Genomic DNA, 13,932 nt, shown 5'->3' with positions numbered 1-13,932 from the left:
GGATTTACAGATTCTAATTTACACTTCCTTCTCAGTCATCATGTTATTTTGCAATCATTCAGTTTATTTTGTTAAGAAAATATGTGGTGGATCTTCCAATGTCACACAAAAACGATTAACAATCTAAACATACAATGGCAAATTTTAAAACACAGCTTGTTAAATGAGCAATAATAGCTATGTCCAATCCATTAATTTTGGTTCACAGGATCATCATAAGATCATAAGTGATAGGAGCAGAATTAGGCCATTCAGCCCCTCAAGTCTACTCTGCCATTCAATCTATCTCTCCCTCCTAACCCCATTCTCCTGCCTTCTCTCCATAACCTCTGACATCCATACTAATCAACAATCTATATATTTCTGCCTTAAAAATATCCACTGACTTGGCCTCCACAGCCCTCTGAGGCAATGAGTTTGACAGATAAAACTACCCTCCGACGAAAGAAGTTCCTCCTCACCTCCTTTCTAAAAGAGCACCCTTTAATTCTGAGGCGATGACCTAGACTCTCCCACTCGTGGAAACATCTTCTCCACATCCACTCTATCCAAGCCTTTCACTATTCTTTACGTACTCAATGAAGTCCTCCCTCATTCTTCTAAACTCCACCGACTACAGGCCCAGTGCCGTCAAACGCTCATCATATGTTAATATATATAGAAAGTTTAAAATTAAATGCAAGAACATCTAAATGTGCAAGTGAACTCACTGGACATTTGTTGCACCTAGTTTGGCATTTAATGAATTAAACCATGCGGGATGGGAATCTATCATCCCTCATCATATTAGCATTCAATCCCCAAAGAAAAATCTTTCCCAAGACAGGAACCCAAGCTGGAACATTTACTGTTTCATGTGCTTCCGGAAACAGAAACTAACTAGTTTCCGTTATAAGTTCACAAGGAGCAGAATTAGGCCATTCGGCCCATCGAGGCTATTCTGCCATTCAATCATGGCTGATCTATCTTTCCCACTCAACCCCATTCTCATGCCTTTACCCCGTAACCTTTGATACCTTTACGAAACAAGAACCTTTCAATCTCTGCTTTAAAAATACCGAAAGATACCAAGTTAGGAGGAGGGGGAGTTCAACGAGATCTGGGTGTCCTAGTGCATCAGTCAATGAAAGGAAGCATGCAGGTACAGCAGGCAGTGAAGAAAGCCAATGGAATGTTGGCCTTCGTAACAAGAGGAGTTGAGTATAGGAGCAAAGAGGTCCTTCTACAGTTGTACCGGGCCCTGGTGAGACCGCACCTGGAGTACTGTGTGCAGTTTTGGTCTCCAAATTTGAGGAAGGATATTCTTGCTATGGAGGGCGTGCAGCGTAGGTTCACTAGGTTAATTCCCGGAATGGCGGGACTGTCGTATGTTGAAAGGCTGGAGCGATTGGGCTTGTATACACTGGAATTTAGAAGGATGAGGGGGGATCTTATTGAAACATATAAGATAATTAGGGGATTGGACACATTAGAGGCAGATAACATGTTCCCAACGTTGGGGGAGTCCAGAACAAGGGGCCACAGTTTAAGAATAAGGGGTAGGCCATTTAGAACGGAGATGAGGAAGAACTTTTTCAGTCAGAGGGTGGTGAAGGTGTGGAATTCTCTGCCTCAGAAGGCAGTGGAGGCCAGTTCGTTGGATGCTTTCAAGAGAGAGCTGGATAGAGCTCTTAAGGATAGCGGAGTTAGGGGGTATGGGGAGAAGGCAGGAACGGGGTACTGATTGAGAGTGATCAGCCATGATCGCATTGAATGGCGGTGCTGGCTCGAAGGGCTGAATGGCCTACTCCTGCACCTATTGTCTATTGTCTATTGTCTATTGACTTGGTAGCATAGATTTACCACCCTCTGGCTAAAGTTATGCTATTTATTACACATGGTCATTTTGCTTCAAATGTAAATTAGTGATTTGTTGATTTTTAATTGATTTTGCAGACATTTCAAGGTATGTGAGCATCAATCTGGATGTTAAATATGGCTATTACCAAGTTCACTGACACAACAAACACAGCAAATACTGATATTATTGCTAGTAAAAATAATATTGTGCTAAATCTTTATTACTGTAATAAAACTTTCACAGGAATATTAGAGAACTGTGGATGCAGCCCAGTTTACAGAAAAGTAACTTGCAACAATATAATTTGATAAAGTCTAAAACTTCAGTCTAAAAATCACAGCTGTATGGAAAATCATTTTTACCTTATTACATCAGAGTAAGAAATCCAGAACGCATTTGTTAAAGTATATTTATGTGATAAATAGGGGGTAATCCCACAGATGTATATAAAAGAAAACCCAGATACTCAAAAAAACATATTTTTCATGCCCGGGAATGTTAATACCTGACATATGCACAAAATGTAAAGAGAGTAAAGATTGAATTTAAGTGTGATAATCCTGCTGGTAGAAATTCCTCTCATAATCCCAGGGCCATAGATGGTATTACAATAGACAGCAGCAGCCAACCAGAAAATGTGTTAAAAAACATAAGCCATACATGTGCACACTAAAACATACTGTGAACATACAGCTTTTTGGACTTTAACGTTGCACTGCACAAATTCAGGAAGTGACTTCATGAGAAGTTGAATGCCAATGGCAAACATTAAGGGATATCAATTCTCAACTCCATGTAACAGAAGGTAAACAGAAAACTGAGGAAGAGTATCTTTTTTTTAAATCAAAAATGTTACGAATACCGTGTTTTCTCAGCACAATATCAGCATGTTATTTTCAATCCTAGCTCATCAACATTTGAAAAAATGCTAACAATTTTCTAGTTTAATTTACAAGAATACTGTTTATGTATATCACAGACACACATACAAACATTATATTACATATATATACACACACACACACACACACACAGTGTATGTATGTATACATTATATATTTATACACACACACATACAAACACACACACACACACTTTTTAGCAGCTACAAAGTAAATGCTGTGCATAATTCAGTGCACTGGCTTTATATACATTTAAAAATTCAGATACTATTTAAACTGCAGGTTAACAGTGCAAGTCTTGGCAATCTGCAGCAAAATAAATCAAACTTAATACTTTTCTTTTCGAAAAAAACGTTTGAAACAAGCATCATTCTTGGATAGGCTGCGCAACACTGTACAACCAAGAAAGACTACCTACAATTGACAACAACATTAAAAATCTGCACATATGCACATTTTCTCAAACCTCACAATAGCCTATTCAAACTTGGGTATAGGTTCAAAACAGCTCTGGGCATATATTATATGGCAAATAGTTTCTGTAACTTCAAAACAAGTTGTTGATTTCTCCAAGAGCAGGTTCCCTTTGCATTTGCAAAATTGTGTGTTACGTATGCATCATTTTTTGTATGGTCTTCTTTTGGATGCTGGTGAATGGAGTTACATGTCGATACCTTTGACCAGCGACGTCTCCAGTGTGATATTAAATTCCTGTAAGGTTTGCAGCACTCTGATGAGGGAGTTAACTAGAGTGTGGTCTTTAATCAGAGCTGTATCTTCATACATCTGAGCAATGATGGGGCAATCAGCAAGCAGCGCAATCCAGTTATGCAAGAGATGATCCCTGTCAGATGAAAATAAGAGGCACAGTGGCAGATCAATCCATTCATTCAATTATGAGAAATATGATTCACAACAGAAGAAAAAACAGTCCTGAATTATTAATAAAATAACCAACTGAAAGATGCAGATGAAGAGTCAAGAGACAAATAGATTATTAGAATGTCATGACAATTTAAGTTAATAAAACATTTTGATTTCCTCCTTAGATATTTAAAGAGAATTGAAATGATTGATGGAATTTTTATTTTCTAATGAATAACATTCCTTGCTCTACCTGTGCAAGCAAATGGACTTATGGACCTAATCTGTCATCTGAAGAAAGGCAACAATTTCTAGCACTTTATAAACATCCCATCTCCTTCACAATGAAATCTAAAGTCTCTTCTGTTTTTTAACTCTTACATAAGACCATCTAATTAAAAGTATTTCTCAATGCCTTTAATTCTGCTATTTTGGATTTAGAACACCAAAGATACCTGCAGCAGAACATGCCCTTTGGCCACAATGTCTATGCCAAGCAGAATGCAAAGACCAACTCCATTTTGCCTGCATATGATCCATATCCTTCCATACCCTCCATATCCATATGTCTGTCTAAATGTTTCCTTAATGTCACTATAGTCTTTGCCTCAACTACCACCTCTGACAACGCGTTCCAGGCACTCACATCCCACTGTGTAAATAATTTGGCCTGCACATCTCCTTTAAACTTTGAGCTTCTCACCTAAAAGCTATGCCCTCTCGTATTTGATCTTTCCATCCTGGGAAAAAGGATTTGATCTTTCCATCCTGACTGTCTACCCTATCTATGTCTCTCAGAATTTTATACACTTCTATCAGGTCTCCTCCCAACCTCCAGCATTACAGAGAAAACAACTTAAGTCTGTCTAACATCTCTCTGTAACTAACAACCCCTAATTGAGGCATTGTTTTAGTAAACCTTCTCTGTGCCTTTTCCAATACCTTCGTGTAATGGGGTGGCCAGAACTGCATGCAATACTCCAAATGCGACCTAACCAAAGTGCTCTTAAGCGGAATCATGACTTCCTGACTCTTATACTCAATGCCCCGACCAATGAAGGTAAGCGTACCATATGCCTTCTTTAACACTCTATCTACTTGTGTTGCTACTGCCAAGGAATTATGGACTTGGACCCCAATATCTCAAGATTTCTCTGTGATTTGTAGCAAATACAGCTCATTCACACTCACACTTCTTCAAAACACCTGATGCAATAATAAAACAGAGGCACAAGAAACTGCAGCTACTGGAATCTTGAGCAAGACACAAAATGCTGGAGGAACTCAGTGGGACCGGTAGCGATCAATGGAAGCAATGGACAGACGGCATTTCATGTCGGAACACTTTTTCAGATTTCCTCCACACACGCTGTCTGCCCGCTGAGTTTCTCCAGCACTTTGTGTGTCGCTGATAATAATAGGGCATCCAGGAGTCCACAAGAGACTCCTTTCTTGTTTCATGATACTGCTCAGAGGCCCAAAGGATCCACCCTCAGTCCCTGATTTGCTTCATTTACACGTTTCCATTGTCAACACCATAAAACTCGTGAAATCTGCTTCAATTGATGATTGAAAGATATTGCATGGATAATGGCCCTTCAGCCCATCAAGTCCACTCTGACCATTGATCATCTGTTCACATTAGTTCCATGTTATCCCACTTTCCCATCCACTCCTTACACACTAAGGACAATTTACAGGGGCCAATTAACCTACAAATCCACATGTCTGTAGGATCTGGCATAGATAAGTAAGACAATAAGAACCTTTCTACCTAGGATGGAAATGTCCAGCACCAGAGGGCAAAGCTATAAGGTGAGAAGTTTAATGGAGATGTGCGAGGCACATTTTTTTTATATGCAGAGTAGTGGCGACCTGGAACCCATTGCCAAAAGTAGTGATGGAGACAGGTACGATATTGGAGTTTAAGAGGATATTAGATAGGCACATTGAAGTGCAGGGAATAGAGGAATATAGATCATGTGAGATCAATTTAACTTGGATCATGTTCGGCACAAACATTGTGGGCCAAAGGGCCTGTTCCTGTGCTGTACTGTTCTATGCTGTGTGTGAGATCGGAGCATCCGGAGGAATCCTCCGCTGTCACAGGGAGAACATGCTAACTCCACACAGAAACGGCCGCAAGATCCAATCCGGATCTCTGGCGCTGTGAGGCAGCAGCTCTACCAGCTATGCCACCGTGTCAACCATAAGTCTTAAGTCTTTGGTCACTACATCTGATATCTTTGTACTTTGGTCATTTTCTCAGATCAAAAATACAACATGACTAGTTTTAGAAGGGATAAAGTAAGAATTCTAATCAACACTGCAGAATTCATTTGGTTTTGCCTGGAAAGATAAAGAAAAATAAGTTTATTACCTTGCCCCCAGACACACAAGTAGTTGGAACTTTCCATCCTTGCCAATGTTCCGAGGAGCAGTATTAATGGCAGCAACAAACGTGCAAAATTTCTTAGCCCTAGTTTGCCAGTTCTCTTCCTGGGTTTGTTCTGTATGTTCCAAACTCTCAAAGTAGACAAATGCTTTTTCTGCAAGCAATAAAATAAAATTAAGCATTATAACTTTGGCCAGTTGACATTTGTAAACAAATACAGGCTCTTCCTTTATCCCGCATAATGTTTCATATTATTTTGGACCATTTTAATTCATCTTTCCAAGTCTAGTTTTTACAATACTTTGAAACAATGCTGCATTTTGCCAACCCTGACCCTGACTCACACGCCAGCCATTTTGGAAAGTAATTACAGACTGCATCCTTCTCTCCAGAGATGCTGCCTGTCCCCCCGCTGAGTTACTCCAGCTTTTTGTATCTATCTTTGGTTTAAACCAGCATCTGCAGTTCCTTCTTACACAGACTGCATCCAACTCATTAGAGACATCATTGTATTTTTTAAGCACTTAATTTCATTCCAAGAAGGATCAAATTCACGATGGGCTTTTCTGAAAAATCTCTGTAAATTTATCCCACAGCAAATTATTCAATGGTAGTATTCAATTCTTTTTACATCATACTTACCCAAAAAATCCCAAATGAAAACACTTTTGAAGAGTCGAGGTGACTTGAATCCATGGTGGAACACCTGCTCCAAAGCTGTCACTAGTCCATTTTCCCCACAGAGCAATAATGTCAGGCTGCCCCTCTACATTACAATCACAAAAGAAAGGCAGACATATTGGTTTTTAAGTACACCATAGCTTAGAAAACCTCCATTAAGATTAACAACTGATTGGAAGTGACATATTATTGGAGATATCAAACTGAGGGAGCTAAACATTTCAATGAAATTATAAGAATAATTGGAATCAATGTATTTAAAACTCAACCATAAACGAAATACAACTCTGGGGTATGATGGTACTCAATAATATACCATAAAGTTGGATTATGTGATATTAATACCCAACTTCAAGGGAAGTTCAGGTCAATAAGCAATGCGGTAGCAATTGAACAAATGTCCTGTTTCTGAAAAAAATATCACTTTTGTTATCTATTTTATAATATAACTGCAACAAAAATCCTTTTCAAAGAAAATGTTAATAAAATAAATTTTTATGCATTGGGCAAAATGAAACTTCCATTATTTTGGAAATATTGTTTTTCTGATGAATATTTAAATATCAGTTTCTCACCTCCTTCTCAGGCTTGTGAAAGTGTTTGACAATCCCATTGATGGCTTCACCTACAGATTCTTGTATTTGGCCAGTGTTTAGCTCTACAAGAATAAAGGAATCTCTTCAGAGCAAGTTCTGCTTATTCTTTGTTGAATTTTCAAATATTATTGTTTACAGAATACAAAATAAGGAAATCTACTAAAAAGATGAATACAAAATCAATAACCATGGTGTTAGTGTGGTGCAGCGGGTAGAGGCACTGCCTCACAATGCAGGCGACTTGGGTTCAATCCTGTCCTTGGACACCATCTGTGTTGACACCCTGTGCTGTATAGGTTCAATGGAATAGGTATATCTATGTATAAACCTATTCAACGGTATAGGTTTCCTCTCATACTTCAAAGACATACGGGTCGGTAGGCTAATTGCTTTCATAAATTGCCCTTAGTGTGTAGGTGAGTAGTGAAATCTGGTGGGAATTGAGAAAGTGGGGAATAGAAGAATGGGATTAATGCAGGATTAGTGTAAATGGGAGGTTGCACGTCAGTGCAGATTTGGTGGGCTGTTTCTGTGCTGTGCCTCTCTGTGATGCCAAGAGTAAACAAGTCAGTGTAAGATTACACCCCTTCAAATGCAAGTCAAGTCGAGTTTATTATCATATGCACAAGTACAGAGAGGTACAGGGCGGCACGGTAGCGCAGCGGTAGAGTTGCTGCTTTACAGCGAATGCAGCGCCGGAGACTCAGGTTCGATCCTGACTACGGGTGCTGCACTGTAAGGAGTTTGTACGTTCTCCCCGTGACCTGCGTGGGTTTACTCCGAGATCTTCGGTTTCCTCCCACACTCCAAAGACGTACAGGTATGTAGGTTAATTGGCTGGGTAAATGTAAAAATTGTCCCTAGTGGGTGTAGGATAGTGTTAATGTACGGGGATCACTGGGCAGCACGGACTTGGAGGGCCGAAAAGGCCTGTTTCCGGCTGTATGTATATGATATGATATGATACAAGTACAATGAAAATCTTGCTTGCAGCAGCATCACAAGCACAAAAATGCAGACAAATATGCAAAAACAAATTCCACATAGATTATACATAACATTTCTAAAAGAGGACTGTGCAAAAATCAATCGTGCAAAACACAATTAAAAAGGTCCAAGGTGCGCTAAAGGTGGTCCGTTGTTAATGTACGATTAGGGTTCTGGTGGGGATCCCGAATTATATATGCAACCTCCTTGAAGTGGCACCTGATGTTGATGCTTTTGATGGTGGGGAGACCTGTGCCCGTGATAACAGTCCATCACTCTCTGTACCCTCTTGCGTTCCTGTGCATTGGAAATGCCATGCTGAAGCCAGTCAGGATAGTTTCTATAGGACATCTGTAGTTTTTTTTTTTTAAAGAGTATTTGGAGACATACTGAATATTTTTAAATTTCGAAGGAAATAAAGGCACTGGTACGCCTTCGAGATTACATCTTTGTATTGAGCTGGGGACAGGTCACATTAAGTCCCAGGAATATGAAACTGCTACCTCTCTCCACCACCGCCCCACCAATGAAAACTAGCACGTAAACTCCCGACGTCCCCTGAAGTCAAGTTCCTTGGTCCTTCAGTCAGAAGAAGGAACTCGACCTGAAACGTCACCCATTCCTTCTCTCCAGCGATGCTGCCTGAGTTACTCCAGCATTTTGTGTCTATCCTTGGTTTGATGTTGAGGAGTGGTTGTTTTTACGTCACCACTCACCCAGGTGTTAGATTCGGCCAGCTACTAGGATTCAGCCAACCACCATGGCATTGTCAGTGAATTTACAGATGTCATTGGAGCAATGCCTATCCACATAGTCATGGGTTTTAAGAAAGTAGGGTAAGGGGCCAGGCACCCCGATTTGAGGTGCACCCATTTGGATGGTCAGTGCGCAGGCGATGTTGTCACCGATCAGCACTCCAAAGATATGCAGGTTAGCAGGTTAATTGACTTCTGTAAATTGTCCCTAGTGTATAGGATAGAACTAGTGTACGGATGATCGCTGGGTGGCGCAGTCTTGGTGGGTCGAAGGGTCTGTTTCCACGCTGTATCTCTAAAACTAAAAACTACTGAACCATTTTCCCATGAGCTAGAGTGTAGTCTAGATCTTCCAACCTACCTCATTGCGAAACCTGGCTTTTCTTTTATGTACAGTGTCTCTGTAACTGTAATGCTATAATGCTGTAGCAATATATTCCACACTCTGGTATTTTTCTCTTTACACAAACCATTGTTCTTGTGCATAGCTCGATTGTAATCGTGTATAGAATGATTTGACTGGATAGCACACAAACCAATACCAGTTTAACTGATGAAGGAAGTGGAATCTTTAGTAACTATTTTTGGTTCACTTTGCTTTTGTTTTCTCTCTCTAGCCACTGGTAAACTGATACTGGCAAATTGTTCAATCAATCATATCCCTATAATTATACTAAGATTTTGAAATCAATTATTCTCCACAGATGAACGTGATGACTCTAGAAGACTGAACCAATGTTGGACATTCTGTGCAATTTACAACAAGCAAACAACTAAAAATATTTTTAAATAGTCCCATCAAGAGAAGAATGTTACATAGAAACATTGAAAATAGATGCAGGAGTCGGCCATTCGGCCCTTTGAGCCAGCACCACCATTCAATATAATCATGGCAGATCATCCAAAATCAGTACCCTGTTCCTGCTTTCTCACCATATCCCTTGATTCTGTTGTTGTTGCTGCAAATCCAATTGAAATTAAAAATTACTCTTCCTTTCACTTCTAATGTCGCCTTTTTAGATTCATTTGCTTCACTTACTTGGTCTATTGGCAGGAGTTATATTGACAAATCTCCTTATCATACTTGGGGATTGCTGCATCGGGGGAGTGCGGCAGTGACGTTCATCGATTTCCATAGTGGCAAATGCAAGCTCGCCAACGAGAATCCTTTCCAGACTCCCATCATCTATTCCTTTTCCTAGCCACCTGCCACATGGAAATCTGGCAACAGAATAAATAGAATGGACCACATTATGCTGCAGAACTGACAAATCAATGCATATAAATTATTATTTTCCCCTTTAATTTCTCTCCTTTTAAATCTATCTATTAAAATCATTCAACTCCTCAGGTTCCTATTAAATGTGTCTCCTCTCACCTTAAACCTACGTCCATTTGTTCTTGACCCCCCTAGTCTGGGTAAAAGACTGTGGATTTACAGCATCTATTCCCCTCATGATCTTTACACCTCTCTAAGATCATCCTTCATCCCCCTGCGCTCCAAGGAATAAAACCATAGCCTGCTCAACCTCTCCCTGTAGCCCAGACCCTGAAGCCCTAGCAATATCCTTGTAAATCTTCTTTCCACTCTTTCCAGCTCAACAATATCCTGAGGCAAAATTGAACACAATCTTCCAAATGTGGCCTTGCCAACATCTTGCGCAACTGTAACATAACTTTCCAACTTCTATACTCAAGACCCTGACTGATGAAGGCAAAATACAGAAATACTTCTTGACCACCCTATTTACTTGTGATGCCACTTTCAAAGAACTATGTACCTGCACTCCCTGGACCCCTCTACTGTACAACACCCCCCAGGGACCAGCCATTCACAGTGAAGATCCTGCCCTGGTTTGACTTCCCAAATGCAACACCTCGCTCGTATCTGCATTAAACTACATTAACCATTCCTCAAATTGATCAAGATCCTGCTATAATACTGGGAAGGGAAGAGATAAACGGGCAGGTGTTGCATTTTCTGCATTGGAAAAGGCCAGGAGTGGTATCTGGGAATGAAGTGTCAATGAATGTGTTACAAAGGAGTGCCCCTTGTAAAATGCTGAACATGGAGGGGAATACAAGTCTGGCAATAGAATTACATCAGATTTAGCATATCAAATTGAAGTGGCATTCTGGAGTTTTGTTCATTTTCCTGGAGGTAGCTAAAGGTTGCAGGCTTGGCAGGTATCTTCTCTCGAAGATCGACACAAAAAGCTGGAGTAACTCAACAGGGCAGGCAGCATCTCTGGAGAAAAGGAATGGATAATGTTTCGGGTCGAGACCCTTCTTCAGACTTGACCCGAAACGTCACCCATTCCTTCTTTCCAGATATGCTGCCTGTCCCGTTGAGTTGCTCCAGCTTTTTATGTCAATCTTTGGTTGAAACCAGCATGTGCAGTTCCTTCCTACTAATATCTTCTCTCCCTGCACTACATCTTCTAAGAGGAAGCAGAGATAACAGAATCCACTTTCTGGGCATAGAGAAAGGAATCACCTGAATAATCATATTCACTTTTTGCTTGCACACCTTTAATCTTAAATAAAACTCCTAAAACCATTGCATGATCATTTAAAATTACTGTACATACCTGTATGCGTGTCCCGTTATGTCATTCCGAACCACAACACTGTCCACAAGCCATTTGGCATACAACCCTGAGTTATCATGGCCAATCAGCACTGTTGTAAGTTTTCCCAGGTTCTGACACTACACAGAGAAAAAGCAAGAGAATATCAGATGGTATTTACAGTTCAATAAAGAAAGGAAACAAATCATTTTTGCCCTCAACATGAAAAAGATCATTTTATTGTAATTAATAGATTCCCCACCTAACACGATTGTTGTTTTAACTTTCAGAGCTAAATCAGAGAGCCACAAAATGCATGCTTCACAAATCTTTTCAGTTGGGAAGCCGTATGAGACAAGACAAAGAAAAAAAGCAGTTGGATCACTCATTTACTGCAATATTTATAAAAACATAATAATGAAATAATATAAGGAGCTGGATTGTAAAAGCTGCCGTTAGCGTGGGGTCAGGTCAGTTTCACTTGAGTTGTTGATAGAAGCACAGGAGTTTAAAAAAACAATAATTTCCATCTGAGTGATCCATCTGCTTTTTTTCTTTGTCTTGTCTCATACTGCAGTATAAACACTGCTGTAATTTCCACATGGTGAAACCAAAATGTATAAAAATTGCCTTTATTAAAATCTGACAATGTGCACTTTAACCACATGTGATTTTTTCTATTACGAACCTCAAATTGTGGAGTACAGAGGCAAATAAATAAATGATGGGTCTGTCCCAAACATTATGGAGGGCACTGTAGAGTGGTGAAGGCAGCTTTTGGAACACTTGTCTTCATCAGTTAGGGAAGTGAGGATAGAACTTGGAATTATTCACAAAATGCTGGAGTAACTCAGCAGGTCAGGCAGCATCCCGAGATGCTGCCTGACCTGCTGAGTTACTCCAGCATTTTGTGAATAAATCGATTTGTACCAGCATCTGCAGTTATTTTCTTATAGAACTTGGAATTTTATGTTACAGTTGAGAAAGACATTAGTGAGGCTGCACTTGGAGTATTGTGTTCGTTTTGATCACCCTGCTATCGGAAAGATGCCATTAAACTGGAAAGAGTGCAGAGAGGATTTACAAGGATGTTGACAGGACTCGAGGGCCTAAGCTGTATTGAGAGGTTGAGCGGGCTAGCATTTTACTCCTTGGAGCACAGGAGACCGAGGAGAGATCTTATAGAGGTGCATAAAATCATGAGGGTGGATAGAATGAATGCAGCTATTTATTCCAGGGCAGGAAAATCAAAGACTAAGTTTAAGGTGAGAGGGGAAAGATTTAATAGGGACCTGTGGGCGATTTTTCAACACAAAGAGTGCTGGGTAGATGGAACAAATAGCAGGAGGAAGTAATTGAGCCAAGTACGATAACAACATTTAAAAAGCATTTGGATAACATAGACATAGAAAATAGGTGCAGGAGTAGGCCATTCGGCCCTTCGAGCCTGCACCGCCATTCAATATGATCATGGCTGATCATCCAATTCAGTATCCCGTACCTGCCTTCTCTCTATACCCCCCGATTCCTTTAGCCACAATGGTTTAGAACGATGTAGGCTAAATGCAACTAAATGGAACTAGCTTAGATGGGGCATTTGTCAGCATGGATGAAGTGGGCTGAAGGCCTTGCTTCTGTGCTGTACAACTCTATGACTCCCTAAGAATTAGGAGCATGAATAGCCCATTTTGTACTCTTTGAATCTGCTCTGCTATTCGTTAAGATCATGACTGATCTCCGAACGGTCCCATTTTCGTGCAATATTTCCACATGCTTTGAAAATCTTAATGTCTAGGAAGTTGTTGACCTTCATTTTGAATGAACCCAATAGCCCGAAGAGCCTATAAGGCTGGAGAATTCCAGATTCACCACCCTCAAAGAAATTCCATGCCTAAATACCCTCCCCCTCATTCTAAGACAATAACCAACAGATAGATTTATTGGTCCTAAAGTTATTAGTCTTTATTAATTTAGATACATTAGTCGAAACATTCTCCCTGTATCTACCTCACCAAGTTCTCTAAAAATTTATGTTTCAATAAGATCTCATTTTTCTAAACTATTGAGAATATGGGCTTGGTCTATCAATCTTGTGTAATACAGCAAACGTGCCATCTCGAACTGGTCCAGATGTACTTTCATTATTGCTTTTTCCCCCAGAAGGTAAAAATCTGCCACGTGAACAGTTTTAGAGAACAAGCTAAACAAAGTAGAGCTACTGCCTTACAGCGCCAGAGACTCGGGTTCCATCCTAACTGCTGGTGCTGTCAGTACGGAGTTTGTACGTTCTCCCCGTTACCTGAGTGGGTTTTCTCCAAGATCTTCGGTTTCCTACCACATTC

At 40.2% G+C, this 13,932-nt stretch overlaps 1 protein-coding gene across 2 annotated transcripts in view; it reads right to left on the bottom strand.

The window, feature by feature from the left end:
• Nucleotides 1-1,386: 1,386 nt before the first annotated feature.
• The window catches only part of dennd5a (DENN/MADD domain containing 5A), an 84,053-nt gene continuing 71,507 nt past the window's right edge, over nucleotides 1,387-13,932 (bottom strand). For both annotated transcript variants that reach the window (XM_078415388.1, XM_078415389.1), the window contains 6 exons: nucleotides 11,612-11,730; nucleotides 10,060-10,241; nucleotides 7,258-7,340; nucleotides 6,644-6,767; nucleotides 5,987-6,155; nucleotides 1,387-3,586 (listed from right to left, as the gene is read on the bottom strand). In XM_078415388.1, the coding sequence (XP_078271514.1) occupies nucleotides 3,403-3,586; nucleotides 5,987-6,155; nucleotides 6,644-6,767; nucleotides 7,258-7,340; nucleotides 10,060-10,241; nucleotides 11,612-11,730 (861 nt within the window). In that variant the 3' untranslated portion in view covers nucleotides 1,387-3,402. The remainder of the gene's footprint in view (nucleotides 3,587-5,986; nucleotides 6,156-6,643; nucleotides 6,768-7,257; nucleotides 7,341-10,059; nucleotides 10,242-11,611; nucleotides 11,731-13,932) is intronic.

This window comes from Rhinoraja longicauda, chromosome 18, assembly GCF_053455715.1.
Source record: "Rhinoraja longicauda isolate Sanriku21f chromosome 18, sRhiLon1.1, whole genome shotgun sequence".
NCBI classification, from domain to species: domain Eukaryota; kingdom Metazoa; phylum Chordata; class Chondrichthyes; order Rajiformes; family Arhynchobatidae; genus Rhinoraja; species Rhinoraja longicauda.
This window is presented reverse-complemented; position numbering and strand designations above follow the sequence as displayed.